The sequence below is a fragment of the Chiloscyllium plagiosum genome, unplaced genomic scaffold (genome assembly GCF_037043375.1).
Source record: "Chiloscyllium plagiosum isolate Xiang-an unplaced genomic scaffold, Cpla_swu_hap1 HiC_scaffold_30, whole genome shotgun sequence".
NCBI classification, from domain to species: domain Eukaryota; kingdom Metazoa; phylum Chordata; class Chondrichthyes; order Orectolobiformes; family Hemiscylliidae; genus Chiloscyllium; species Chiloscyllium plagiosum.
Genome location: NW_028270168.1, coordinates 26,128,869 through 26,156,868, shown reverse-complemented (window position 1 = coordinate 26,156,868; position 28,000 = coordinate 26,128,869). Strand labels below are relative to the sequence as shown.

Below are 28,000 nucleotides of genomic sequence, written 5' to 3'. Positions count from 1 at the left end.
AGGAGGCAGGCAGGATTCTTTTATTTAAGTAGAAACCACTTAAAGCAAGGAGAGGGCCAAAGGATCTTCCCCCAAATCTAGCCTTGACATACAAACTTAATTATTCACTTAGTCTTTAGCTTAGATCAGAAGAGATCAATGACACGCAGTCTTTCCAGTAAAAAGCAATATTCTTATACATTTTGTTACAATAATCAAATACAGCAATAACTGTCCTTCCTTCTTTCTTCATATATCCAATCCTAAGGGACACCTAATCAATGATGGACACCTAGTTAATGATGGGCATCCCTGCAGACAACCTCAGATTCCCATGGTCTCATAGTGTTTAACAGACACAATAATCTCTAGGCCTTGGATCTTTCTATGCATCCTAATCATTCGCATTCCAAACTTACAATTTCGGATCTGTCTCAGGCTGGCTTATGTCTAAGGACAGCTTGAATTCTGATATGATATTAGTTATAACGTGTAAAATTATACAACTAGTGTTGGTAGCACTTTGTGATTGGTGGGCTGTGAACAGCCTCTTTTGTTCAGGGCATAAGAGAAGTCAGTTCCTAAAGCTAATTAATCCCCAGATCGAGGTTTAAATGTTTTTACTGGGCCAATTATACTTTCATTAATGTGGCTGCGGTTCATCACTTATTTGTCTTTAGGCATGCTCTTATCAAAAGGCTGTTTGTGTCGTTTATCTATTTTCAGCCATTTAGGGTTTTAATGCTGGGACAGGCTGCCTCAATCTACATAATCCTTGTAGGCCAATTTTTTGTGAGCTGACAGACCATTTTGGTACAAGCATGTATGGGCCACTCCTACACTAAACATACCTTTTCTGCTAAATTCCTTAATCTGTTAACTATGACCTTGTTTCTTTATTTTTCTGCTTATTATATGAAGATAATGCTTAACCTTTTTTAACTTTGTCTCCTTTGCTACTTTGTACCTAAGTTTTTTTTTGTACCTAGGTACCTTTGTACTTAAGATGGTACCATGTGTTGCAACATGATACATTTTTCACTCTAATCCTGTAATTCTCTACACGTGACAATAAAAATTTAAATCTAAAATGGCTCCACTGCACTCCTAAGTATTTTACAAGTCAGCTTGGATTGTTAATAGAATAAGGAGAGGTTGTGAATGAGCACATAAGAGCATTTAAAATAAAGCTTTTGAACCCGCTCAGCCACTTAATAGCAGATATTCTACCTCAATTCCACTTTCCCGTGCTACTCCATTATTTCAAAATTCTCCAATTTCCCAAAAATCTATCAACGTCTGTCTTGAATTGAATATAGATACTCAGCCGTTGAGTATAAGTGACACCCAATTCTAAAGATTGAATGAACTGCAGGGAGATAGCATAATTTCTCTCTACCTCTGGTGTATATCATGTTATGCTAATACAATGGCCCCAATGAAGCAGCACAATTTCTCAATATCTATGCTTGCTTATGCTATATGAAAGTAATAAAACAGAAATCTATTATGCAGTAAGAGAAAACAACTAAAAGTGTATGTTGACACAGCAACTTTGACTCCAAGTGAACTGTAACACCACCCCACACTTAATATTCCATGTCAAATCTTTAGCTGACAAATAATCACACATTATATCATCATTATATCTACAATCCAACCTCTGCAGTTGGATTGAAATTAGTACAATACTACAGAAAGACTCTAAAATGTGATAAGAACATTTGCATCACATAAGCAAGCCATATGTTCTTTTTTCAAGTGACTTACATTGCAGATAAGAATCAAAATCAGGAAAATGTGTTCACGATATAACAATGATGCTGCTGTCATCTTACCGAATAAAAGATAAATAAGAACACTTCTGGAGTTGAGTGATGTTGGGTTCAATGTTAAGTGGGTATATGGCTGAGTCAGGCTTATGAATTGAAATAATTGAATCTTATTGCATTTCTGATTGTACTTGTAGCATCTGTAAAATTCTCAATTTTACTAATTTTATTTCAAATAAACCAGGAAAATAAACTGATGTCAATTTTCAGGGATGGTGTTGTATTTGTAGAAATATAAAAATGCATTTTGTGAATTTATGCAGTTGGTCTAGATCTTTTTGCACTACGGAAATGTCAAAAATTTGGAATATCTGTCTACTTTGGATGATTTCAGATTTGGTTTTTCAGGTGTGGAAAATATTTAAAAGAAATTATTTGTAAAACATGGTATGCTGTCCTTCATTTCCAAATCTCTCTCGTATACTGTTGGCCCACAAAGCCAGTGGTGGACAGATTAGTAAAATTTATACTGTCTACTTTTGGCGGGGGGGAATCATTCACCTTAAAAAAATAATATTACCAAATGACATTTTTTAAAATAAGTGAACCCAAACAGTTGCCTTTGGCAGATTATTTGGATGTGAAGGATTGATTTTTTTTATTTGTGGATATTTTTCCACCAAAAATCCTGGATAGAAATAATAACACAAGCTGATTTTTCTATTCCTTTCCAAGGGATCTAAGAGGTATTACAAAACCATATAGTTGGCTGAGATGACATTATCTAACAGCACAGACCATGGAATCTTGAGCATGTAAACTTCTGGTCTGTATGACTAGCTGTCATACAGCTATTACATTTGTTAAATACTCCATGAAGGAAGATTCACTTTTTCTAAATAGTTACTACATCAAAATTTCTTCAACGTTTTTAATGCTGGCTTACAAGGTTCACATGATCAGAAAATACAAATTTTCACACAATCAATACAATACTTAATCAAAAACAGAAACAACCAAGTATTGTATAAAGCTCTTGCATTTTGAAAAATGCTTATACAGTCCAGTGTGTTTTCAACATGCATGGACATGTTTCATATTACATTTGGGCAGTGGTATCAGCAGACAAAGCCATACATTATTGTTTGCTTAAATTCAAGAGTCCATTGTTCTTTTGTACACTTCTTGTGAAATTACTTCAACCTTTTGGAAATTATTTATCACCTGTAGTCTTGTTGTGCCCAAATAGCAACAATGATGGTGAATGTTTTCAAATTATTGTTGCTAAGTGTGGAAACTATATAAAAAAAGAAAAATGAATCAGCTCCATTGTCAACTACTTAGAGCCCAGTTTACAGCAGACATTAATTCTTTACAGCATAACGGCTCACAGAAAAATTGTTCTTCACAGAATTCTTCCTTACAAAGAAAAATTAGATATAACGAAAGGTTAATCTCCCTGCAGTTCATTCAATATTACTCTGGCTGTTTGTTTTTTGTGTCATTCACGTTGAAGGACTTATGCCTGAAACGTCAACTCTCCTGTTCCTTGGATGCTGCCAGACCTGCTGTGCTGTTCCAACACTACACTTTTTAACCCTGACTCTCCAGCATCTGCAGTACTCACTTTCTCCACATTGTCTATTTACCCTATCCATGCCCCTCATAGTTTTATAAAGCTCTCTAAGGTCACCTCTCATTCTCTGACGCTCCAGGGAAAATGACCCCAGTGTATTCAGCCTTTCCCTGTAGCTCAATTGCTCCAACCCTGGCAACATTCTCGTAAATCTTTTCTGCACCCTTTCTAACTTCACAACATCCTTGCTATAGGAGGGAGACCAGAATTGCATGCAGTACTCCAAAAGTTGCCAACCCAATGTCCTGTACAGCCACAACATGACCTCCTAACTCTTATACTCAATGCACTGACCAATCAAGGTAAGTACATCAAATGCCTTCTTCACTCTCTTGTCTATCTTTGTCTCCACTTTCAAGGAACAATGAACCTACGCTCCAAGGTCTCTTTGTTCAGCAACACTCCCAGGATCTTTCATTAAGTGTATAAGTCCTGCCCTGATTTGCCTTTCACAAATGCAGCACCTCATATTTATCTAAATTAAACTCCATTTACCACTCCTTGGCCTATTGGCCCATCTGATGAAGATCCCGTTGTAATCTGAGGTAAGCTTCTTCGCTGTCCACTATACCTCCAATTTTGGTGTCATCTACAAAATTACTAACTATACCTCTTATGTTCACATCCCAATCATTTATATAAATGACGAAAAGCAGTGGACCCAGCACCTATCCTTGTGGCACACTGCTGGTCCAATCTGAAAAGCAACCCTCCACCACCACTCTCTGTTTTCTGCCTTTGAGCCAGTTCTGTATCCAAATAGCTAGTTCTCCCAGTATTCCATGGAGGACAAAAAAGGAAAAATAGCAAGATAAAGTTTGAGGCAGGTAAGGGGACCCAGAGGACAGGAGCATTGGAGCCTCAGGCTTTGAAAGGATCCAAGAGGTTTGAGGTTTGTTCAGCTTATTTGTATGAGAGTGGGTGCTGCACAGTTGATGAGCTAATTAACCACAGCAATGTGGCACAAATAACTGTTCAACGTCGGAGGACATAAAGGGGAAGCAAAGAGCAAATGATAATCAGAGAGTTAATGAGGGAAAGATTAGAGTGTGAAAGAAAGCTAGATAGATAGGAGGAATTTCTGCGAACATTTCAAAAGCAAGTATGTACAAGATGGTACTGAGTAAATTAATGGCACAGTGAATTGATAAATGCTTGGGTTCTGATAGACCTTTAAATTAATTCATGGGGTGTGAGGGTTGCTGGGTTGGCATTTATTGCCCAATTCCTAATTGTCCTATCGAAGGTACTGGGCGTCTGACTTCTTAAATTTCTGCAGTACATTTGACACAGGTACAGAGTCCAGAAGTTTGACCCAGCGACACTGAAGAAACAGCAACATATTTCCAAGTCAGAGTGGTGAGTGACTTGGAAGGGAACTTGCAGATGTGCCTGCTGCCTTTATCCTTCTAGGTGGTATGGTTGTGAGTTTGGAAGGTGCAGTCTAAGGAGCCTTCATAAATTTCTGCAGCGCATCTTGTAGATGGTTTCCATTGCCAATGTTGAGCAACACCAGTGGAAGGACTAAATGTTTGTAGATGTGGTGCTAATCAAACAAATTGTTTTGTTCTGATATGTAAAGGGACCTGGGTGTCCTAGCGCATGAACCATAAAAGGCCAGTACATAGGTGCAGCAAGTAATTAGAAAGCTCATAGAGTGTCATCATTTTTCATAAGCACAATACAATTAAATACTAAAGTCAGGTGATGGTCCTTCAGTTATAAAGGTATTTGGTGAGACCACATTAGAAATACTGTGCACGGTTTTGGTCACCGTATTTAAAGAATGGTGTAAGTAGGCAGTTCAGAGAACTTTCACTGGACCAATCTGGAATGGGCAGGTGGTCTCATGAGGAAAGATTAGGTGTAACCACTGGAGTTTGGAAGAATATGTGGTGATTTGATAAACTCAGGGCATGGTTAGGAACATGGGACTGGGAGATCAAAGCAATTACAGAAACATAGCTCAGGGATGGCAGGACTGGCAGCTTAATGTTCCAGGATACAAATACTACAGGAAGGACAGAAGGGGAGGCAAGAGAGAAGGGGGAGTGGCGTTTTTGATAAGGGATAGCATTACAGCTGTACTGAGGGAGGATATTCCCGGAAATACATCCAGGGACGTTATTTGGGGGGATCTGAGAAATAAGAAAGGGATGATCACCTTATTGGAATTGTTTTGTGGACCCCCTAATAGTCAGAGGGAAATTGAGAAGCAAATTTGTAAGGAGATCTCAGTTATCTGTAAGAAAAATAGGGTGGCTATGGTAGGGGATTTTAACTTTCCAAATATAGACTGCAACTGCCATAGTGTTAAGGGTTTAGATGGAGAGGAATTAGATAAGTGTGTACAAAGAAGGGTGGCACAGTGGTTAGCACTGCTACCTTACAGCACCAGGGTCCCAGGTTCAATTCCAGCCTTGGGCAATTGTGTGGAGTTTGCACATGCTCCCTGTGTCTGCGTTAGTTTTTTCCCATAACCCAAAGATATGCAGGTCAGGTGAATTGGCCATGTTTGGTGCATTAGTCAGAGGGAAATGGGTCTGGGTGGGTTACTCTCCGGAGGGTTGGTGTGGACTTGTTGGGCCGAAGGGTCTGTTTCCACATTGTAGGGAATCTAATCCAAAAAAGATTTTCTGATTCAGTATGTAGATGTAGCTGCTAGAGAAGGTACAAAACTTGACCTACTCTTGGGAAATAAGGCAGGGCAGTGACTGAGGTGTCAGTGGGGGAGCACTTTGGAACCAGCGACCATAATTCTATTAGTTTTAAAATAGTGATGGGAAAGGATAGACCAGATCCAAAAGTTGAAGTTCTAAATTGGAGAAAGGCCAATTTTGATGGTATTAGACAAGAACTTTCAAAAGCTGATTGGGGACACATGTTCGCAGGTAAAAGGAAGTTTGGAAAATGTGAAGCTTTCAGAAATGAGAAAATGAGAATCCAGAGAAAGTATATTCCTGTTAGGGTGAAGGGAAATCATGTCTCGCAAACTTGATTGAGTTTTTTGAAGAAGTAACAAAGAGGATCGATGAGGGTAGAGCGGTAGATGTGATCTATTTGGACCTTAGTAAGGCGTTCGGCAAGGTTCCCCATGGGAGACTGATTCGCAAGGTTAGATCTCACGGAATACAGGAGAACTCACCATTTGAATACAGAACTGGCTCAAAGGTAGAAGACAGAGGGTGGTGGTGGAGGGTTATTTTTCAGAGTGCCACAAGGATTGGTGCTGGGTCCATTTCTTTTCATCATTTATATAAATGATTTGGATGCGAGCATAAGAGGTATAGTTAGTAAGTTTGCAGATGACACCAAAATTGAGGTGTAGTGGACAGTGAAGAAGGTTACCTCAGATTATAAAGAAATCTTGTTCATATGGGCCAATGGGCTGGGAAGTGGCAGATGGAGTTTAATTCAGTTAAATACAAGGTGCTGCATTTTGGGAAAGCAAAACTTAGCAGGACTTATACACTTAATGTTAAGGTCCTCGGGAGTGTTGCTGAACAAAGACACCTTGGAGTGCAGGTTCATAGCTCCTTGAAAGTGGAGTCGCAGAAAAGGATAGTGAAGAAGGCGTTTGGTATGCTTTCCTTTAATGGTCAGAGTATTGAGTACAGGAGTTACGAGGGCATTTACAGCTGTACAGGACATTGGTTAGGCCACTGTTGGAATATTCCGTGCAATTCTGGTCTCCCTCCTATCGGAAAGATGTTGTGAAATTTGAAAGGGTTCAGAAAAGATTTACAAGGATGTTGCCAGGGTTGGAGGATTTGAGCTATAGGGAGAGGCTGAATAGGATGGGGCTGTTTTCCCTGGAGCATCAGAGACTGAGGGGTGACCTTGTAGAGGTTTACAAAATCATGAGGGGCATGGATAGGATGGGGTGGGGAAGTCTAGAATTAGAGGGCATAGGTTTAGGGAGAGAGGGGAAAGATATAAAAGAGACCTAAGGGGCAACTTTTTCATGTAAAGGGTGGTATGTGTATGGAATGAGCTGCCAGAGGAAGTGGTGGAGGTTGGTACAATTGCAACATTTAAAAGGAATCTGGATGGGTATATGAATAGGAAGGGTTTAGAGAGATATGGGCCAGGTGCTGGCAGGTGGGACTAGATTGGGTTGGGATATCTGGTCGGCATGGACGGGTTGGCCCGAAGGGTCTGCTTCCATGCTGTACATCTCTATGACTCTATTACTCTAACAGGGTGATTGTGGAGAGTTGATACTTCTCATGGAGAGTCTATAACTAGAGGAGTTGAAAAGTGTGGTGCTGGAAAAGGGCAGCAGGCCAGGCAGCATCCGAGGAGCAGGAGAATCGACGTTTCAGGAATAAGTCCTTCTTCAGGAATGAGGCTGGTGTGCCAAGCGGGCTGAGATAAAAGGTGGGGAGGGAAATTTGGGAGAGGGGCGCTGGGAATACAATAGGTGGAAGGAGGTGAGGGTGAGGGTGTTAGGCCGGAGAGGGGGTGGGCGCGGAGAGGTCGGGAAGAAGATTGCAGGTTAAGAGGGCGGTGCTGAATCCGAGGGTTGGGACTGAGATAAGGTGGGGTGGAGGGGAATTAAGGAAGCTGGAGAAATCTACATTCATCCCATGTGGTTGAAGGGTTCCTAGGCGGAAGATGAGGCACTCTTCCTCCAGGCGTCGTGTGGCCAGGGTCTGGTGATGGAGGAGGCCAAGGACCTGCATGTCCTTGGCGGAGTGGGAGGGGGAGTTAAAGTTTTCAGCCATGGGGCGGTTGGGTTGGTGCCAGACCCTGGCCACAGGACGCCTGGAGGAAGAGCGCCTCATCTTCCGCCTAGGAACCCTCCAACAAACACATGTATGAATGTAGATTTCTCCAGCTTCCTCATTTCCCCTCCTCCCACCTTATCTCAGTCCCAACCCCCGGATTCAGCATCGCCCTCTTGACCTGCAAACTTCTTCCCGACCTCTCCGCCCCCACCCTCTCTTCGGTCTATCACCCTCACCTCCTTCCACCTATCGTATTCCCAGTGCCCCTCCCCCAAATTCCCCCCCCCCCCCCCCACCTTTTATCTCAGCCCGCTTGGCACACCAGCCTCATTCCTGAAGAAGGGCTTATGCCCGAAACGTCGATTCTCCTGCTCCTCGGATGCTGCCTGGCCTGCTGCGCTTTTCCAGCACCATACTTTACAACTCTGGTCTCCAGCATCTGCAGTCCTCACTTTCTACTATAACTGGAGGACACTGTTTAAAAGAAGGCATTGTCCATTTAAAACAGAAATGAGACAAACTTTATTTTTCTCATAAAGGATTATAAGTATTTTGAACTCTCTTCCAAAAAAAGGCAGTGGAAGGGAGTCTGAATATTTGTAAGGCAGTGCTCTATAGATTCTTGATGAGTAAGAAGTTGAAAAATTATAGGGAAAAGTAAGAACATAGATTTGCGGTTACAATCAGATGAATCCATGAACTTGTTAAATGCAGAGCAAGCTCGAGGGACTGGATGGATTACTCCTACCTGTCCAAATCTTCATGTGAAGGAGAACAGAAATTTTAACAAGAGATAGATTGAAGTCAATGGGAAAGAAAACTGGAAACTGCATAAAATAGACTGTTGATGCATGCTTGCCTATTTTTGTTGCTGCTTAAGATTAATTTCATCCTCTCTATTTTTGCTAAGATCAGTCAAGGTACTGCGGTAAAAAATATCAGACAAGGTTGATGGGGCCTGAGTGTGAGAGCATAGTGTGAGAACCACTAAATCAAATGGTTTTGTTCAAATTCATGATTAAAGTTAACAGCAAACATAACCAAGAAACTTCCTTACAGAAGCATAGACAATAGTGTAGTGTTTGGAGCACTACTACATGCTGCCAGACAATGTTCATTTATTTCTGCATCTCAATGACAATAGACAATAGACAATAGGTGCAGGAGTAGGCCATTCTGCCCTTCGAGCCTGCACCACCATTCATTATGATCATGGCTGATCATCCTCAGTCCTTATCCTGTTCCTGCCTTATCTCCATAACCCTTGATTCCACTATCCTTGAGAGCTCTATCCAACTTTTTCTTAAACGAATCCAGAGACTGGGCCTCCACTGTCTTCTGGGGCAGAGCATTCCACACACCCACCACTCTCGGGTGAAGAAGTTTTTCCACATCTCTGTCCTAAATGGCCTACCCCTTATTTTTAAGCTGTGTCCTCTGGTTCGGGACTCACCCATCAGCGGATACATGTTTCCTGCCTCCAGAGTGTCCAATCCTTTAATAATCTTATACGTCTCAATCAGATCCCCTCTCAGTCTTCTAAACTCAAGGGTATACAAGCCCAGTCGCTCCAATCTTTCAACATAAGATAGTCCCGCCATTCCAGGAATTGACCTGGTGAACCTACGCTGCACTCCCTCAATAGCCAGAATGTCTTTCCTCAAATTTGGAGACCAGAACTGCACACAATATTCCAGGTGCGGTCTCACCCGGGCACTGTACAGCTGCAGAAGAACCTCTTTTCTTCTATACTCAATCCCTCTTGTTATGAAGGCCAGCATGCTATTAGCTTTCTTCACTACCTGCTGTACCTGCATGCTTGCCTTCATTGACTGGTGTACAAGAACACCCAGATCTCTTTGTACTGCCCCTTTACCTAACTTAACTCCATTTAGGTAATAATCTGCCTTCCTGTTCTTGCCACCAAAGTGGATAACCATACATTTATCCACATTAAACTGCATCTGCCATGCATCTGCCCACTCACCTAACCTATCCAGATCACCCTGTAATTTCCTAACATCCTCCTCACATTTCACCCTGCCACCCAGCTTTGTATCATCAGCAAATTTGCTAATGTTACTATTAATACCATCTTCTATATCATTAATATATATTGTAAAAATCTGCGGTCCCAGCACTGATCCCTGCGGTACCCCACTGGTCACCGCCTGCCATTCCGAAAGGGAGCCGTTTATCACTATTCTTTGTTGCCTGTCAGCCAACCAATTTTCAATCCAAGTCAGTACTTTGCCCCCAATACCATGTGCCCTAATTTTGCTCACTAATCTCCTATGTGGGACTTTATCAAAGGCTTTCTGAAAGTCCAAGTACACTACATCTACTGGATCTCCCTTGTCCATTTTCAGAGTTACATCCTCAAAAAATTCCAGAAGATTAATCAAGCATGATTTCCCCTTCATGAATCCATGCTGACTCTGACCTATCCTGCTATCCAGATGTGTCATAATTTCATCCTTTATAATTGACTCCAGCATCTTTCCCACCACTGAGGTCAGACTAACTGGCCTATAATTTCTTGTTTTCCCTCTCGCTCCTTTCTTAAAAAGTGGGACAACATTAGCCACCTTCCAATCCACAGGAACTGATCCTGAATCTATCGAACTCTGGAAAATACTCACCAACGCAACAATATCTAGAGCCACCTCCTTCAGTACCCTGGGATGTAGACCATCAGACCCCTGGGACTTATCAACCTTCAGACCTAACAGTCTCTCCAACACCAATTCCTGGCAAATATAAATTCCCTTCAGTTCAGGTCCTTCAGCCACTATTACCTCTGGGAGATTGCTTATGTCTTCCCAAATGAACACAGATCTGAAGTACCAATTCAACTCTTCTGCCATTTCTTTGTTCCCCGTAATATATTCCCCTGTTTCTGTCTTCAAGGTCCCAATTTTAGTCTTAACCATTTTTTTCCCTTTCACATACCTAAAAAAGCTTTTACTATCCTCTTTTATATTTTTGGCCAATTTACCTTCGTACCTCATTTTTTCTCTGCGTATTTCCTTCTTAGTAATCCTCTGTTGTTCTTTAAAAGCTTCCCAGTCCTCCGTTTTCCCACTTATCTTTGCTATGTTATACTTTTTCTCTTTTGACTTTATGTGTTTCTTAACTTCCCTCATCAGCCACGGCCACCCCTGCCTCCTCATAGGTTCTTTCTTCCTTTTTGGAATGAACTGATCCTGCTTCTTCTGCATTATACATTGTCATCCCTGCTAAGGTATTGCACCATTGAACTTTGGCCAGCTCCTCCTTCATAGCTCCATAGTTCCCTTTATTCAACTGAAATATTGTCATTACCGATTCTACCCTCTCCCTTTCAAATTGCAGATTGAAGCTTATTGTATTATGGTCACTACCTCCTAATGGCTCCTTCACTTCGAGATCCCTGATCAATTCTGGTTCGTTGCACAATACCAGATCCAGAATTGCCTTCTCCCTGGTAGGCTCCAGCACCAGCTGTTCTAAGAATCCATCTCGGAGGCACTCCACAAAGTCTCTTTCTTGAGGTCTAATGCCATCCTGATTCTCCTAGTCTACCTGCATGTTGAAATCCCCCATTACAACTGTAGTTACATCTTTGCGACAGGCCAATTTCAGCTCCTTATTCAACTTACACCCTACGTCCATACTACTGTTTGGGGGCCTAGATAACTCCCAAGAGGGTCTTTTTACCCTTAGAATTTCTCAGCTCTATCTACATCCCCTGATTCTAGGTCCCCCCGTGCAAGGGACTGAATATCATCCTTTCCAACATGGCCACCCCACCCCCTCTGCCCGTCAGTCTGTCCTTACGATAGCATGTGTAGCCTTGAATATTCATTTCCCAGGCCCTGTCCACTTGAAGCCACGTCTCAGTTATCCCCACAATATCGTAGCTGCCAATTTCCAAAAGAGCCTCAAGCTCATCCATCTTATTTCTAATACTTCGTGCATTCATATATAGTATTTTTAATTTGTTACTGCCCTCACCCTTCCTATCAGCCCCTATTTCATTCAACCTTACGGCATGATCCCTTTTTGAGTTTTCTGCTTCATTGATACCGTTGTCTTTCTTGACTTCCTTGTGCTAACTTTCCCTTCAATTTCCTTCTTAAACTTCCAGTTTGTCCCCTTGCCCCCAGCAATGAATTGCTGACCTCAGCTGCATGACTATTGAGAGATGTGAAATGATGGAAGGTAATTCCCCAGATGGAGACAGAGACAATCATAGTCATCTATCTCTCACTCTGGTTAAAAAACAATGCCGTTGAGAGTCAGTGATCAAGTAATTTGCCCATTGATTTGGGTGCAGAATGAGGTAAGAAATAAGAGAAATAGGAAGATAAAGATGTTGTTTAAAACATTGGTATGAATTAAAAAACAAAAGATGCTGGAAATCACGGTGGGTCAGGCAGCATCCATGAAGAGAGAGCAAGCTAAGGTTTCCCATCGAGATGACACTTCATCAGAGCTGACGTGAAGGGTGGAGGAGGGGCGGTTTTATGCCGTAGTTCGGGGATGGGGGGGTGGAGGAAGGGGTCGGATTGCCCTCTCCCACTGCAACTCCCAGGTCATTTCCTCTGCCCTGAAGCTACTTTATGCTACTTTCTCCCCACCCTCACCCTCCCCTAGCTTATCTCTCCACGCTTCAGGCTCTCTGCCTTTATTCCTGATGAAGGGCTTTTGCCCGAAACGTCGATTTTGCTGCTCGCCGGATGCTGCCTGAATTGCTGTGCTCTTCCAGCACCACTAATCCAGAATCTGGTTTCCAGCATCTGCAGTCATTGTTTTTACCTTGTTGATTTTAACTCTACTGCGAATCCTCTTGCAAGGATGCCTGCCTTGAAGAAGTTTTCCTCCTCTCTCTACAAGAATCTCAGGGAGTCCCTCTCCCACTGCAACTCCCAGGTCATTTCCTCTGCCCTGAAGCTACTCTATGCTACTTTCTCCCCACCCCCACCCTCCTCTAGCTTATCTCTCCACACTTCAGGCTCTCTGCCTTTATTCCTGATGAAGGTCTTTTGCCCGAAACGTCGATTTTGCTGCTCGTCGGATGCTGCCTGAATTGCTGTGCTCTTCCAGCACCACTGATCCAGAAGGAGAAAGGATACAGACAGTGCAGGTTAAGTGAGCGGAAATGTGAGAAAGGCAGAACAATGGTGTGTCTAACTGACAGACTGGTAAGAACAGACACTCCCACTGGAGTTGGGGGAGGGGAGAGAAGAAACGTCTGATGAATTATCAAGTCAAAGAATATCAAATAATTGGAAATTCACATCCAGAATTGTACTGCCGCAACGATAAATATTATTCACAAAATTAAAATGTATTCAATGTTAATTTTTGAATTTGTGAGTGAAATCTCATTTAGAACTCAGTAACATTTTTGTCACTTCTGTGCAACACAGGTAGTTTGCTCCTTACCTCCCAATAAATTTGGTCATCATAGCATTTAATATCAGAGGGCTGCTTCCAAATATTTAACTTCAGGATAAAACCTGTGAACAAAACAAAATGTTGTAAGCTTGTATCCTTAAAGGCACAAACGCAATGGTTTTGAAACTACATTCAACTTCCATTCAAGAATTGAGTATCTGGACCAATATTCCAACATTTTGCTGCATTGTCAGAGATGTCATAGTTAGGATAAAATATTAAACTGTGGTTCCTTGTATCTACTTTGATACTTGAAATTGCTGATATATTAATGTCACACAAAGCAGAAAACTGGTCCATAGTGCTCTGGTCAACACTTTTCTTTCAGTTAGAATAATCGAAAACCAGTACAACTGACCATTGATTACTGTTTATAGAATTTTTTTACAATAGGAATGGATACAACATTTGCTTGATATCAACAATCATTGGACTTCAAACCAGGTCACAGAACAACAGATGTCTCGAGAGATTTCTGAAAAACATAATTTAATTTTAGGTTAATTTAGCTTTATCCCTCCCAAGTGAGTTAAACTTTTTGCACTGATTGTTCTTTCAGTTGTGGGTATATCTGCAGCACAGAATCAATGTGTATGCTTTTCTGCGTTCAGAGTTTCACATGAACAGGTGAGGCAGGTGCCTTGGATCCCACCTTCATTTGCCATTGGTAAAAACGAAATGCTTTTTTAAGAGTTTTCATTTCAAAATAGTTCTTCCAGGAAGGTTTATTCTGAACATAAAATCTTGAAATATATAGCCATTAGATTGAAAAGTCGTAGTAGGCCCTTCAGATCTGGTCCATTTATTGAGATCAATGCTGATCATACAATCCTTAATTTACCTACCTTTTAATGTAATCCTTGATTCCCTTGCTGATTAAAAATCTATCTTATTCTTGAATACGTATAATGACAGAACCTTGATAGCCTTCTGTGGTAAAGAATTCCACAGGCAATATCCCCTGAAAGGAAAACACTCCCCTCATCTCTGTCTTAAATGGGCGACCACTTATTTTGAGACTATGCCCTCAGGTCCCACTCAACAACTCTTCATAAGAAAATTGGCCTAGTAAGCCACTTAATTCAAAAGCACCTTAGGGGCAGGCAACAAATGTTGGCCAGCCAGCGACGCCCATGTCTCATGCAACTCTGCGTACCTGATATCAGCCTAGTGAACCTTCTCTGGATCGCTTCCAATGTCAATATATCTTTCCTTAGACAAGGGAACTAGAGATGTTCACAGTATTCCAGCTGTGTCTGACCAGTGCCTTGCATGGTTTTAGCAAGACCTCCCTATTTTTATATTCCATTCCCTTTGAAATATATGCCAACAGAACATTTGCTTTCGCTATTATGTGCTGACTTAGCTTATTGAGATTCATGCACAAAGAGCCCCAAATCACTCAGTGCTTCAGCTTTCTAAAAGGATTTCTCCATTTGAAAACTATTCAGCTCCTCTATTCTTCCCATCAAATTTCATAAGCTTATATTTTTCCATGTTATATTGTGTCTACCAGGTTTTTTTTCCCAGCCTCTTAGCCTGACATTATCCGTCTGTAGATTCTTTATGTCATTCTCACTATTTACCTTCCTTTTTTGTATCATCTGCAAACTTGCCGATGGTATATTCACTTCAGTCATTAATATATGTTGTTAATAATTGTCATCCCAGCACTAATCCACATGGCACCTCACTAGTTACAAAATTATTACTGGTATTGTGTGTTTTTTTCTGGTCTGCAATGTCATTTGGGGAAAGGTTAATATTGAGGAATGGGAATTGGAAATCTTCGGTGGATCCAATCCGGATTTGGACCAGTCCGGAAATATAAAATTTAATCTTAAGAAAAATACTGCAATAAATACGGTTAATTGTTTTCTTTGTCTTCTTTTGAACAAGTTATCACCAAGTTTTGATGTAGAGGATTTCTCACAGTTGACTGAGCTGACATTACCTTAGTTTTAGATTGACTTTATGGCTGATAGGTCTGCCTGATTTTCCTCATATAAATGAGTTTCATCGTGATTACTGAACCTGATTGGATCATGTTGACAGACCTCTTCTTGAAGGGCGTTAGTGAACCAATTAGATTTTTTACAACAAGACAAAGTCCAGTTTCATGTTCATGACTTCAAACTTTGATGAAATATTTCTAAAAAAAGTTTATTTTAAAGAAAAAGAACTAAGAACAAAAAGGTAGCTAGGGAGAGAATAGGGCCTCTCAAAGATCAGCAAGGCAGCCCTTGTGTGGAGCTGCAGGTGATGGGGGAGATACTAAACGAGTATTTTGCATCAGTGTTTACTGTGGAAAAGGATATGGAAGATATAGAATGTAGGGAAATAGATGGTGACATCTTGAAAAATGTCCATATTACAGAGGAGGGAGTGTTGGATGTCTTAAAATACATAAAAGTGGATAAATCCCCAGGACCTGATCAGGTGTACTCAAGAACTCCGAGGGAAGCTAGGGAAGTGATTTCTGGGCCCCTTGCTGAGATATTTGTATCATCAATAGTCACAGGTGAGGTGCTGAAAGACTGGAGGTTGGCTACTGTTTAAGAAGGGTGGTAAGGACAAGCCCAGGGAACTATAGACCAGTGAGCAAGTCGGTGGTTGACAAGTTCTTGGAGGGAATCCTGAGGGACAGGATGTACATGTATTTGGAAAGGCAAGGACTGATTAGGGATAGTCAATATGGCTTTGTGCATGGGAAATCATGTCTCACAAACTTGATTGAGTTGTTTGAAGAAGTAACAAAGAGGATTGATGAGGGCAGAGTGGTGGACGTGATCTATATGGACTTCAGTAAGGCGTTTGACAGGGTTCCCCATGGGAGTCTGGTTAGCAAGGTTAGATCTTATGGAATACAAGGAGAACTAACTACTTGGATACAGAACTGGCTCAAAGGTAGAAGACAGAGGGTTGATTGTCAGCCTGTGACCAGTGGAGTGCCATAAGGATCGGTGCTAGGTCCACAACTTTTCATCATTTATATAATGATTTGGATGTGAGCATAAGTGGTATAGTTAGTAAGTTTGCAGCTGACACCAAAATTGGAGGTGTAGTGGACAGTGAAGAAGGTTACCTCAGATTACAACAGGATCTTGATCAGATGGGCCAAAGGGTGACAAGTGTTAGATGGAGTTTAATTTAGATAAATGCGAGGTGCTGCATTTTGGGAAAGCAAATCTTAGCAGGATTTATACACTTAATGGTAAGGTCCTAGGGAGTGTAACTGAACAAAGAGACCTTGGAGAGCAGGTTCATAGCTCCTTGAAAGTGGAGTCGCAGGTAGATAGGATAGTGAAGAAGGCATTTGGTATGCTTTCCTTTATTGGTCAGAGTATTGAGTACAGGAGTTGGGAGGTCATGTTGCGGCTGTACAGGTCATTGGTTAGGCCACTGTTGGAATATTGCGTGCAATTCTGGTCTCCTTCCTATCGGAAAGATGTTGTGAAACTTGAAAGGGTTCAGAAAAGATTTACAAGGATGTTGCCAGGGTTGGGGGATTTGAGCTATAGGGAAAGGCTGAACAGGCTGGAGCTGTTTTCCCTGGAGCATCAGAGGCTGAGGGGTGACCTTATAGAGGTTTACAAAATCATGAGGGGCATGGATAGGATAAATAGACAAAGTCTCTTTCCTGGAGTGGGGGAGTCCAGAACGAGAGGGCATAGGTTTAGGGTGAGAGGAGAAAGATGTAAAAGAGACCAAGGGGCAACGTATTCATGCAGAGGGTGGTACATGTATGGAATGAGCTGCCAGAGGAAATGGAAGAGGTTAGTACAATTGCAATATTTAAAAGGCATCTGGATGGGTATATGAATAGGAAGGGTTTAGAGGGATATGGGCCGGGTGTTGGTACGGGGGACTAGATTGTGTTGGGATATCTGGTCAGCATGGGCAAGTTGGACTGAAGGGTCTTTTTCCGTGCTGTACCTCTCTATGACTCTAACTTTTACCTTTCTGAACAAAGCCATCACCAATTACTGAAAAACGTACTGAGATAGACTCTGGTGCAATGATCAAAATGACCAGTAGAGGGAGGAATTGTGTCACTTTAATAAGTTAGAAAAACAATGTGGTTCAGTTGATAAATGCGGAGGAACCTTAATTATCATGATTTGGAGATGCCGGTGTTGGACTGGGGTGTACAAAGTTAAAAATCACACAGCACCAGGTTATAGTACAACAGGTTTAATTGGAAGCACACTAGCTTTCGGAGCGATGCTCCTTCATCAAGTGATTGTGGAGGGCTCGATCGTAACACAGAATTTATAGCAAACATTTGCAGTGTGATGTAACTGAAATTATACATTGAAAGATTGATTGTCTGTTAAGCCTTTCATCTGTTAGAATACAGTGATAGTTTCACTTCTTTGTGTAAATCACAAAACTCTTTTTTTTAAAGTTGCATTCTCGGGTTAGCTGTTAACAATGGTGATAGCTAGACAATATGTTGAAGGTGTTAGCCCCCTGTGTTCTCTGTCTATGACCTGAAGTTTAAATTGATTCTAATCTAAAAAGTGAGATAACAGAGTTTTACATAAATTCATGCAGTTTTTGAGCTCAGAGTTCTACATGAATGTATGCAGTTTTTGAGCAAAGTGCAATGTAACTCTGCAAGTACAAATTCACCACATCAAGGACGGACACCTCAGCACCACACTCTACCGCAAACCCACAGATAACCTCACAATGCTACACTTCTCCAGCTTCCACCCAAAACATATTAAAACAGCCATTCCCTATGGACAAGCCCTATGCATACACTGGATCTGCTCAGATGAGGAGGGACGTGACAGACACCTGGAAGTATCAAGGATGCCCTCACAAGAACGGGGTATGATGCTCAACTCATCGACCGCCAGTTCCGACATGCCACAGCAAGGAACCGTAATGACCTCCTCAGGTGACAGACACGTGCTGCAACTGACAGGGTACCATTTGTTGTTCAGTACTTCCCAGGGGCTGAAAAATTACGCCATGTTCTTCGTGACCTGCAACACACCTCACCAAGACCTTTCCCACACCTCCACTACTTGCTTTTAAACAACCGCCAAACCTCAAATAGATCATTGTTCGTAGCAAACTGCCCGGTTCTCAGGACAACTCCATACAACCCTGTCACGGTGGACGCTGCAAGACCTGTCAGATTGTGGACATAGATACCACTATTACGCGTAGGAACACCTCCCACCTTGTACATGGCAGGTACTCATGTGACTCAGCCAACGTTGTCTATCTTATACATTGCAGGCAGGGATGCCCGGAGGCATGGTACATTGGAGAAACCGAGCAAAGGCTACGACAACGGATGAATGGGCACCGCACAACAATCAACAGACAGGAGGGTTCCCTCCCAGTTGGGGAGCACTTCAGTGGTCCAGGACATTCAGCCTCGGACCTTCGGGTGACCATCCTCCAAGGTGGACTTCGGGACAGGCAGCATAGGAGAGTGCAGAGGCTGATAGCTAAGTTCGGTACCCATAGGGAGGGCCTCAACCGGGACCTTGGGTTCATGTCACATTACAGGTGATCACCATTGCACTACACACACAGAGACAGATATTCCTACACACACACACACTCACATACACACGGACACAGGTACACACAGACGCGCACACAGACACCCACACACACCCTTATAGACACACACACTCCCACACATGCACCCCCTCACAGACTTAAGACACTCTGCACTCACTACACACACACACTTTCTCACACTCACAACCCTCACCCTAGACAGACATACACACACAGACAGACAAAGACCCACATGCACACATATATTTTGTGTGGTGAATTTGTACTTGCAGAGTTACATTGTGGGAAAGGTCTTTGTGAGGTGTGTTGCTCAAAAACTGCATACATTCATGTAGAACTCTGAGCTCAAAAACTGCATGAATTTATGTAAAACTCTGTTATCTCACTTTTTAGATTAGAATCAATCTAAACATCAGGTCATAGACAGAGAACACAGTGGGCTAACACCTTCAACATATTGTCTAGCTATCACCATTGTTAACAGCTAACCCGAGAATGCAACATTAAAAAAAAGGCTTTTGTGATTTACACATGAAAGAATTTAAACTATCACTGTATTCTAACAGATGAAAGGCTTAACAGACAATCAATCTTTCAATGCATAATTTCAGTTACATCACACTGCAAATTTTTTGCTATAAATTCTGCGTTACGATCAAGCCCTCCACAATCACCTGATGAAGGAGCATCGCTCCGAAAGCTAGTGTGCTTCCAATTAAACCTGTTGGACTATAACCTGGTGTTGTGTGATTTTTAACTTAATTATCCTGCATTCGATTATCCGAATTTTGGATTATCCAGCGAGATTGAAGGTCCCGATGCTTGGCTAAACTGTCTTATCCGGCATTTGATTATCCAAACAATGGACTATCCAACAATATACTCCCTGTCCGTGTTGTTCAGATAATCAAGGTTCCTCTGCGTACTCTCTGAGATACCGCTGAAACTGAAAGTTTCTCTGCCTTGACTCTCAATCTGCAAACTTGAAAATCACTGAAACCTCTGCAAATACGAATCCTTTAGTTTTACAATGTTTAAATGATAATTCAAATAACATTTTCATTAATTAATTACTTATGTTCTTCCATCGATTTTCATGTATTGCTACAGTTCCTACACAATCAAATTAAGGAACTTTCATTCTGGAATGCATTTCATTTGTTAAGGCTATAGTTTGTTTTTTTTCACATTAACACCGCCCTACCTTTATCACTATTTCTTCTGAGATCAGTACTTCAATTCAAGTATTAGTGTCATCTGTCCTAATCCATGAATATGGAGAAAGTGAGGACTGCAGATGCTGGAGATCAGAATAAAAAATTTTGACGCTAGAAAAGTACAGTCGGTCAGGCGGCATCCGAGGAGCCATGAATACATTGTCCAACTCTCGATGATCATTGTCACCATCCAACCTACCTCTGTCAAAATCCACAAGAATTTTCTCTGCTTTACGCAGTCTATTATCCTCATGCAAAGATAAGCTTTCCATTCCTGAGAGAACGTACCACAAAACTAAGCCAATTACCTGAACTCCACCATCAATAATAGTCTATCTTTCACTTTAACTGATCAGACAATCCTAAGAGTTCCTTCAAAGATGTCATCACCAGCATTCACAACTTTTATTGTCCTCAATCTAATCCAATAAAAGATACAATGTGATTACTTTCCTATCAAAAACTCTTCATCGTACTCAACCTGTATGCAGTCTTTGACATGTTTAACTGTATCATCTTCCTCCAAAGCTTCTCTACTGTTGTAATATAGTTGACACTGCACTCACTCACTTCCAATCTTACCTTTCCAGCCACAGCCTGAAAATCATCTGCAATGATCTCTCTTCCTACGACTGTGTTGTTATCTCTTGTGTTCTTCGATCTCAGCCCCCTCCTATTTCACAGCTACTTGCTGCCTCTCAGTGACACTGTCTGAAAATGGAGTGACAGTTCCATGTGCACACCATCTCACCCAGATCTAACTCACCACCACGTACCCCTACCTCTTCACTGTATCTAAACTGTCAGGCTATTTCATCCAGTACTGGATAAGTGGAAATTACCTCCAGCTGAACACACAGAATATTGTAGTTATTCACTCGTCAGTAAAAATAAATCCATTCCTGAGTCACCTATTCCATCCCACTCCCTGGAAACTGCCTGTTGCAGAATAAGACTCTTCACAACCTGATTTCATATTTGACCCAAGATGAGTTTCCAATGACGAATCCACATTATCACTAAAACCACCTTTTCTAGCACCATAACAGTGCTCAAACCCCTCCTCTCCTCATTTGCTGCTGAAAACCCATCAAAAAGGCCACAACCCTGTGGCCTCTAGTCTCGACTATTCCAATTCACTCCATGCTGATCTCCCACATTCTATCCTCCATGAATTTGAGATCTTCCATGTTAGCACTGTTTTTGTCCTAACTTGCACGATTTGGAGATGTCGGTGTTGGACTGGGGTGTACAAAGTGAAAATCACACAACACCAGGTTAGAGTCCAACAGGTTTAATTGGAGGCACTAGCTTTCGGAGCATCGCTCCTTCATCACCTGAAAGCTAGTGTGCTTCCAATTAAACCTGTTGGACTATAATCTGGTGTTGTGTGATTTTTAACTTGCACGAAGACACATTCACCCAGTGATTAGATTAGATTACATTACATTGTGGAAACAGGCCCTTCGGCCCAACAAGTCCACACCGACCCGCCGAAGCGCAACCCACCCATACACCTACATTTACCCCTTACCTAACACTACGGGCAATTTAGCGTGGCCAATTCACCTGACCTGCACATCTTTGGACTGTGGGAGGAAACCGGAGCACCCGGAGGAAACCCACGCAGACACGGGGAGAACGTGCAAACTCCACACAGTCAGTCGCCTGAGGCGGGAATTGAACCCGGGTCTCCGGCGCTGTGAGGCAGCAGTGCTAACCACTGTGCCACCGTGCCGCCCACGGTGCTTTGAATACTGGCCAGATTTGTGTAACTGCCAACGTTATGTTAACATCTTCGAATTATTAGAATGCAGGTCTTTTCCTAACTGAATTTTATGGCCACAATAATGTGTGTTTACACAGCGCTTTTAATCTACTAAAATCTTCCAAGATGATTCACATGAGTTTTCTACATCAGTGATGAGACCTTATTTTCAAATTCCTGCACGGTCTCATCTCTTTATGCTGATAATCTCCACCAGCCCAAAAACCATCTGCAGTCTTTCACTTCTACCCTCTTGAGCATTCCAGATATTAATTACTCTTTCTCTGGTTTCCACTCCCCAAGCTGTTTAGGCCCTAAGTTCTGCAATTTCAGAAATTCCTTCTATTTCCCTCTTTACAAGCTAAAAAAAAATGTTTAAAATCTACCTCTTTGACCAAATCCCAATAACACCTCATGCAGCTCAGTGTCAAACTTTGTTCTTTTTTCAGAAAGTGATTGGATGTTGGCAGGGTTCCCATGGATCCTAAGTGACCACTGAGGCCAGTCTATGCCCAGAGGATTCTGCTAAACATTGAACAGGATACAGCAGATGATTGAATTTTGGATGAGTTGCTGACTTGAGATTTCTTGTCCTCTGCTTTCCCTCTGCCTGATGTGTTTTTGGTTTGGAAGGACGCCACTTACCATTTCTATTTTTTGTTGTGCTAGGTTCTGCAATCTTGGACAGACTTCTTCCAGGGCTTGAAGTTCTTATCAAAATTCCTAAGTGAAACTTGTATCACTGTATTGACTCCCAGACACAAGCTCTGTAATGAAGAATTCACTTTAGCATTCCACTTACATGACCAGGCCAACTCAGTTGTGACTGTCTCAAAATGGTATGGATACTTGGCATGCCAGTTTGAATGAGCATGTGAGTATCTGGTATTTCACATTGTTATCTGATCTTCAGATGATTCTGAATGCAGCTGCTATGCCATTAATTGAGCTTCTTGGTAAAATGCTGCTACATTGCCCAAGTCTTGTGGGTGTGTAGCAGAGCAGGCAGGTGATTACATTACAAACTCTCAGTTAGGGTGGCAGAGTTATTCCTTTTCATTCCCAGGCTATCTTTGAAGTCTGCCAAAGGCAACACTTGCTTTGTAAATTCTTACATTTGTCTCATTGTCCACATAGACATCTCCTGTGAAGCACTTTTGGAGACTTTTTCTATATTAAAGCTGTCATCTAAATACAAGTTGTTGTGGCCATAAAATTCTGTCAGGAAAAGACATTCATTCTAACAATTCTGTAATGCTGATGTAATGTTGGCAGTTACACAAACCCGCTCAGCATTCATTGTTTGCTTGACAACAGTTTTAAAATATTTAGAAAATCATTAGGCTGGAGAAATTTTAATCTCTCAGAACTAGTTAGATCATTTTCTGTACCCAGATTCTATTGCATCACTCATGGATGACAGCTGTCTCTCACCTGTGACAAATCCTGTTAAACTGCCCATTGTCATGGTAACAAACAAAGCTGTTTGCCAGTAGTCTGTATGCGACACCTTAACTCTGAAAACAGAAAAATCCACAGAGTATAAAATTGAGAAACCTATGAGTGTACTTGTTACAAGTCTACAGAATTGTTGGGGCATCATCAAGAAAAATTAGTCATGCAGGCAGACATTAAAATGAAAAGTTCTATGGCATAAATGTGTATTTTCAATTTGGGCTGGACTGGTGGACTTGAAAATTACACTCTTATTTAGGAATCAGAGACCATAGAAATCACAATAAACTAATTAGAATATGGTTAGATGGAAGATAAATACATCATGTTTTGTGCTAATGAAAATTACATGATTGCTGCAGAATAGGATATCTCTTCAACTTTACTCCTAGTGTCAGTATTAAGCAGGATCACTAGAATTCTGCAACTTTAAAGTCATTTTTTGCTATAAAGCTTATATCAGGTTTTGCATAGAATGAGAGAACCTTAGAACATTTAAGAGGCCATTTGCCCCAATGTACCTGTGCTGGTTTTTTGAGAGAACACTCCAATTTAATCGATTTAGCAAAGGAATCTAGATTTTGTGGCACATTGCCAAATGAACTAAGTATAGCTATGACTTAAGGATGATGCAACAGGTAATATTTATGATCTCAACTCTTTGAACTTTAAACATATGGTCTCAGATGAGGAGAAGAAGAAGGTACAGAAAGCAGCAATGGAGCAAGAGTGAATGCACAGACTGTGGACAGGAACTAACTTACTAATCAATCTGTAGTCAGTCCGTTTCCTGTCACCAGCCAGCCAAGCCACAGGCTATCAATCAAATGTAGTAAACTGCTCTCCCTGCAATGACTATAGTCAGTATCTGTGTAGTGCTCTCACCAAAGATTACTGCCCAAACCCCAACCAAGGCTTTTCCATCTAATTTTAAAAGAGAGGTGCTCCAAGCTCTACCAGTTTAGCCCATAGTGGTGCTAGAGGTTTTTCCCACAGCTATGAATTGGTCCATTCTTATCACCACTCCATCTGGTTGCTGTTGTGTTGCCCCAAGCCTAATATAGCTGATCATCTTCTAACTGAAGATTGAATTCAAAAACAAAACAATACAACCAACAAACATGGTTGAGCTGGGAACAAAAGAGAAATTTCAGCACTCACCAATATGAATTGATGGAACACTAATACTGACTCAGATAACACATCTTTCTGATTCTATGCTCAGGTGAAATTCAAAGGTGGTTTCCACTGTTATTAAATCTTGGAGAATTGACCCTCCTGCTCAGGAACATCTTGGACCTCTACTTTGTCAAGTTCTCTTTCCTCTGCCAGAGCAATTGTGATCCACGTTTCAAGAAAGGGACTTTGTGAACCTTTACTTTGTGAACCTGAGCAGAAACCAATTTATTTAACAAATTAGTATAGAAAATCCAATTGCACCTGACAATCAAATGTTCAATGATTAGTAAGCCAATATTTCCTGCAGGTGAGACTATTGCCCTCCATATCTCCAAACACAACTGTATATTTGGAGGGGTTTTTTGCTTGCCACCTGGACTTAGCACTTATTAACTCCCCAATTGTTCAGCGTGAGGTAAATTAACATTGTTCTCTTGTCTTTATGTAAAACTATTATTTTCTGTGAGAGAAGTATTCCAAAGTTACAGAATCACGTGTGAAGTGGGTCACTTATGGAAATCATATTGAGACTAATTGAAAATGAAATAACTTACTAAAATTACACTAAAATCTAATTCAAAGACCAACATGCTTACTTGGTCAGTCTGTGACAATTTTATGGACAGTCTGTTTCAGTTGAAAGTGTATAATTCTGACACAAATGCTAAAAACAGAAATGTTCAATTCTTCAATGTAAAATTATATGAAATAGGAAAAGAAACTGAAGAATTCTCTACTTCATGGAAACTAGACTAAAAATAAATTTGGAAAAAATATAAAAAGAGAGAATGATACAGAACTTACTGAAAATGAAAGTGGAATGTTTCTTAGAAAGCAACATGAATCATACTGATGTAAAAGAAAGGTCATATATAAGGAGTTCAAAGAGATTTAATGTAATAACTCCTTCATTAAAATGATGAATAAATTCATTTGTGTATGAATGCATCATGCACTCAGACACGTATGTAGCAAGATGTCTCAGATAGTAATTTTAGCATTACCTTTGAAAACATACCTTTGCAAATCCTCACTCACAGAGGGCACTGAAAGTAGGACAACATACACTATGCATCCTATAATTCCAGGTAAGCCATGGGTATATAAAATGCCAGAAGTATCATGGAGTTTCAAATATAATTCCAATCTGCCCTAGAAAAGATGCTAGAATGTTAGACATGGTCTACATATATATGTAAACAAGCAAAGACAGCAGCTACACTTCAGAGCACTTTATCGAAAATTAACCCTGACAAATGCAATAATGGAACCTTGACCATGTGAGTATGATTAGTTTGACAGTGAAAGCACCTTTTAAAAAATATATTTTTAGGTTTCTCCTCCCTCTCTTCAAAGTATTGCTCTTGCAGGTGTACAGTTTCACATATGCCTGTAACCCTCTGGTTCCTGACCCAACTGCCCATTCGTCACATGTAAGCTTTGACAGTGAGTATTAGCAGGTAGCTCAACTTTGGATGTGTGCCAGGACTGAACATATGCCTACTCCCCACAGTTGTACACTCTCCAGTCCAAGTCACTGAACATCAATCAACAGTAGGTGTTTTGTCAACTGCTTTCCTTCTCTGTGCCTTAGTACAGCAGTTCAGTTATGATGAGCCAAATCTACAGAAACCAGAGATCAAAACCAGGCCCTGCAGTCTGCATGGATGAATGCATTCTTACATTGACATATGTTTATGCATTTGGCTTGCTTAGCTAGAGAGCTTCTTAAGCAGACTTTCTCCAAACTGTTCTGATAACCATCTGTGTACTAACAGTAGCTTCCAGAAAATCCAGTAAGTGGCTGACAAACATTGAAAAGATGTATTCTTGAATTATGATGGGCCAGTTAATATAAGATCTGTCATGTTAACAGAATGGGAATTAAGGAACTAGAGTAGGCCATTTAGTCCCTTGAGTCTATTCTATCATTTAGAGAGATTGTGGTGAGTGAATTCTGTACATGTACAATGTCTCCATACTCTAACACTTTTGACCAATAAAAATCTATTATTCTCAGTTTTCGGGTTAACAATTGTTCTTTCATCAATTTTCATTTGCATAAGAGAGCTCTAAATGTCTATCCCTTCCCCATTCAGGTTCCTAATTTCACCCTTGAAAGATCTGGCTGTAATTTTTTTTATTATGGCCACCTCCCCAGTCGTGGATTCAATGGGAATATTTTCTCCAAACCTACCCTGTCTGTTACCCTTACCAACTTGAATGCTCAGTCAACTAACGGGGAGGCAATGGCCTAGTGGTATTATTGCTGGACTCTTAACCCAGAGACCCAAGGTAATGTTCTGGGGACCTGGGTTCAAATCCTGCCATGGTAGATGGTGGAATTTAAATTCACTAAATATCTGGAATCAAAAGTCTGTAATGACAAGAAATACATCACTGATTGTTGGGAAAAAAACCATCTGGTTCACTAACGTCCTTTAGGGAAGGAAACTGCCATCCTCACCTGGTCTGGTCTACATGTGACTTCAGACCCACTGCAATGTGGTTGACTCTTAACTGCCCTCTGGGTAATTAGGGATGGGCAATAAATGCTGGTTATCTACTGGTGCCCTCATCCCATGAATGAGTTAATAAAAACTCATCCCTTAGGCTCCTATATTTCAGAGAATACATCCCTATTTGTTTAATCTCTCCATGTAGATTGATTGGGAGTCCATTTATTTTCTAGTAAATTTATGTCCCACACCTCTGAGACCAATATTTCCTTTCTAAGAGGAGGTGGCCAGAACTGCTCACAGCACTGCATTTGTGAGACTTTAGGTTCATTTAACAACCTGGGTTTTACAGGACTTTGCACTGCAAACTGCTGGTCCTGCAAGTCCTGCAAACTCAATTTTCACTCTTGGTGTTTGAAAAAGACACTAAATGACAACAGAATTGAAGAGGAACCTGTATAAATGTTTTATATCTGATTTAGTTTCAATATTACCTTCAAGTATTTCATCCCCAGGGTAGAGATAACACCAGCAATGAAGCCGATTATCATTGCAATGTAAGCAGATGGTATCAAAGGAGCAGAAAGCCCAACAGCAACTCCTCCTGCCAGCGTAGCATTGCGGATATGTGACTGTAGGGACATGATTAAAAGATTTGTGTAATACATCCATTATTTCTGAACAATGATTTTAAACACTGGATGTAGAAAGATAGAATCCTGTACATAGGTTGTTGTTCAAATTTTCATGGCATGGATTTGGATATATTATTTAAAATTGTGTTCAAAATGAACAGAGGTTGCTAACTATTCA

The 28,000-nt window shown here is 41.1% G+C and overlaps 1 protein-coding gene across 1 annotated transcript in view; it reads right to left on the bottom strand.

Moving 5' to 3' along the window:
* Window positions 1-5: 5 nt before the first annotated feature.
* rhd (Rh blood group, D antigen) overlaps window positions 6-28,000 on the bottom strand; it is a 54,587-nt gene continuing 26,592 nt past the window's right edge. The window contains exons 6-10 of the mRNA XM_043717645.2: window positions 27,682-27,819; window positions 25,747-25,880; window positions 23,529-23,611; window positions 13,548-13,621; window positions 6-3,048 (exon numbers count right to left, since the gene is read on the bottom strand). Of these exons, the coding sequence (XP_043573580.2) occupies window positions 3,022-3,048; window positions 13,548-13,621; window positions 23,529-23,611; window positions 25,747-25,880; window positions 27,682-27,819 (456 nt within the window). The 3' untranslated portion in view covers window positions 6-3,021. The remainder of the gene's footprint in view (window positions 3,049-13,547; window positions 13,622-23,528; window positions 23,612-25,746; window positions 25,881-27,681; window positions 27,820-28,000) is intronic.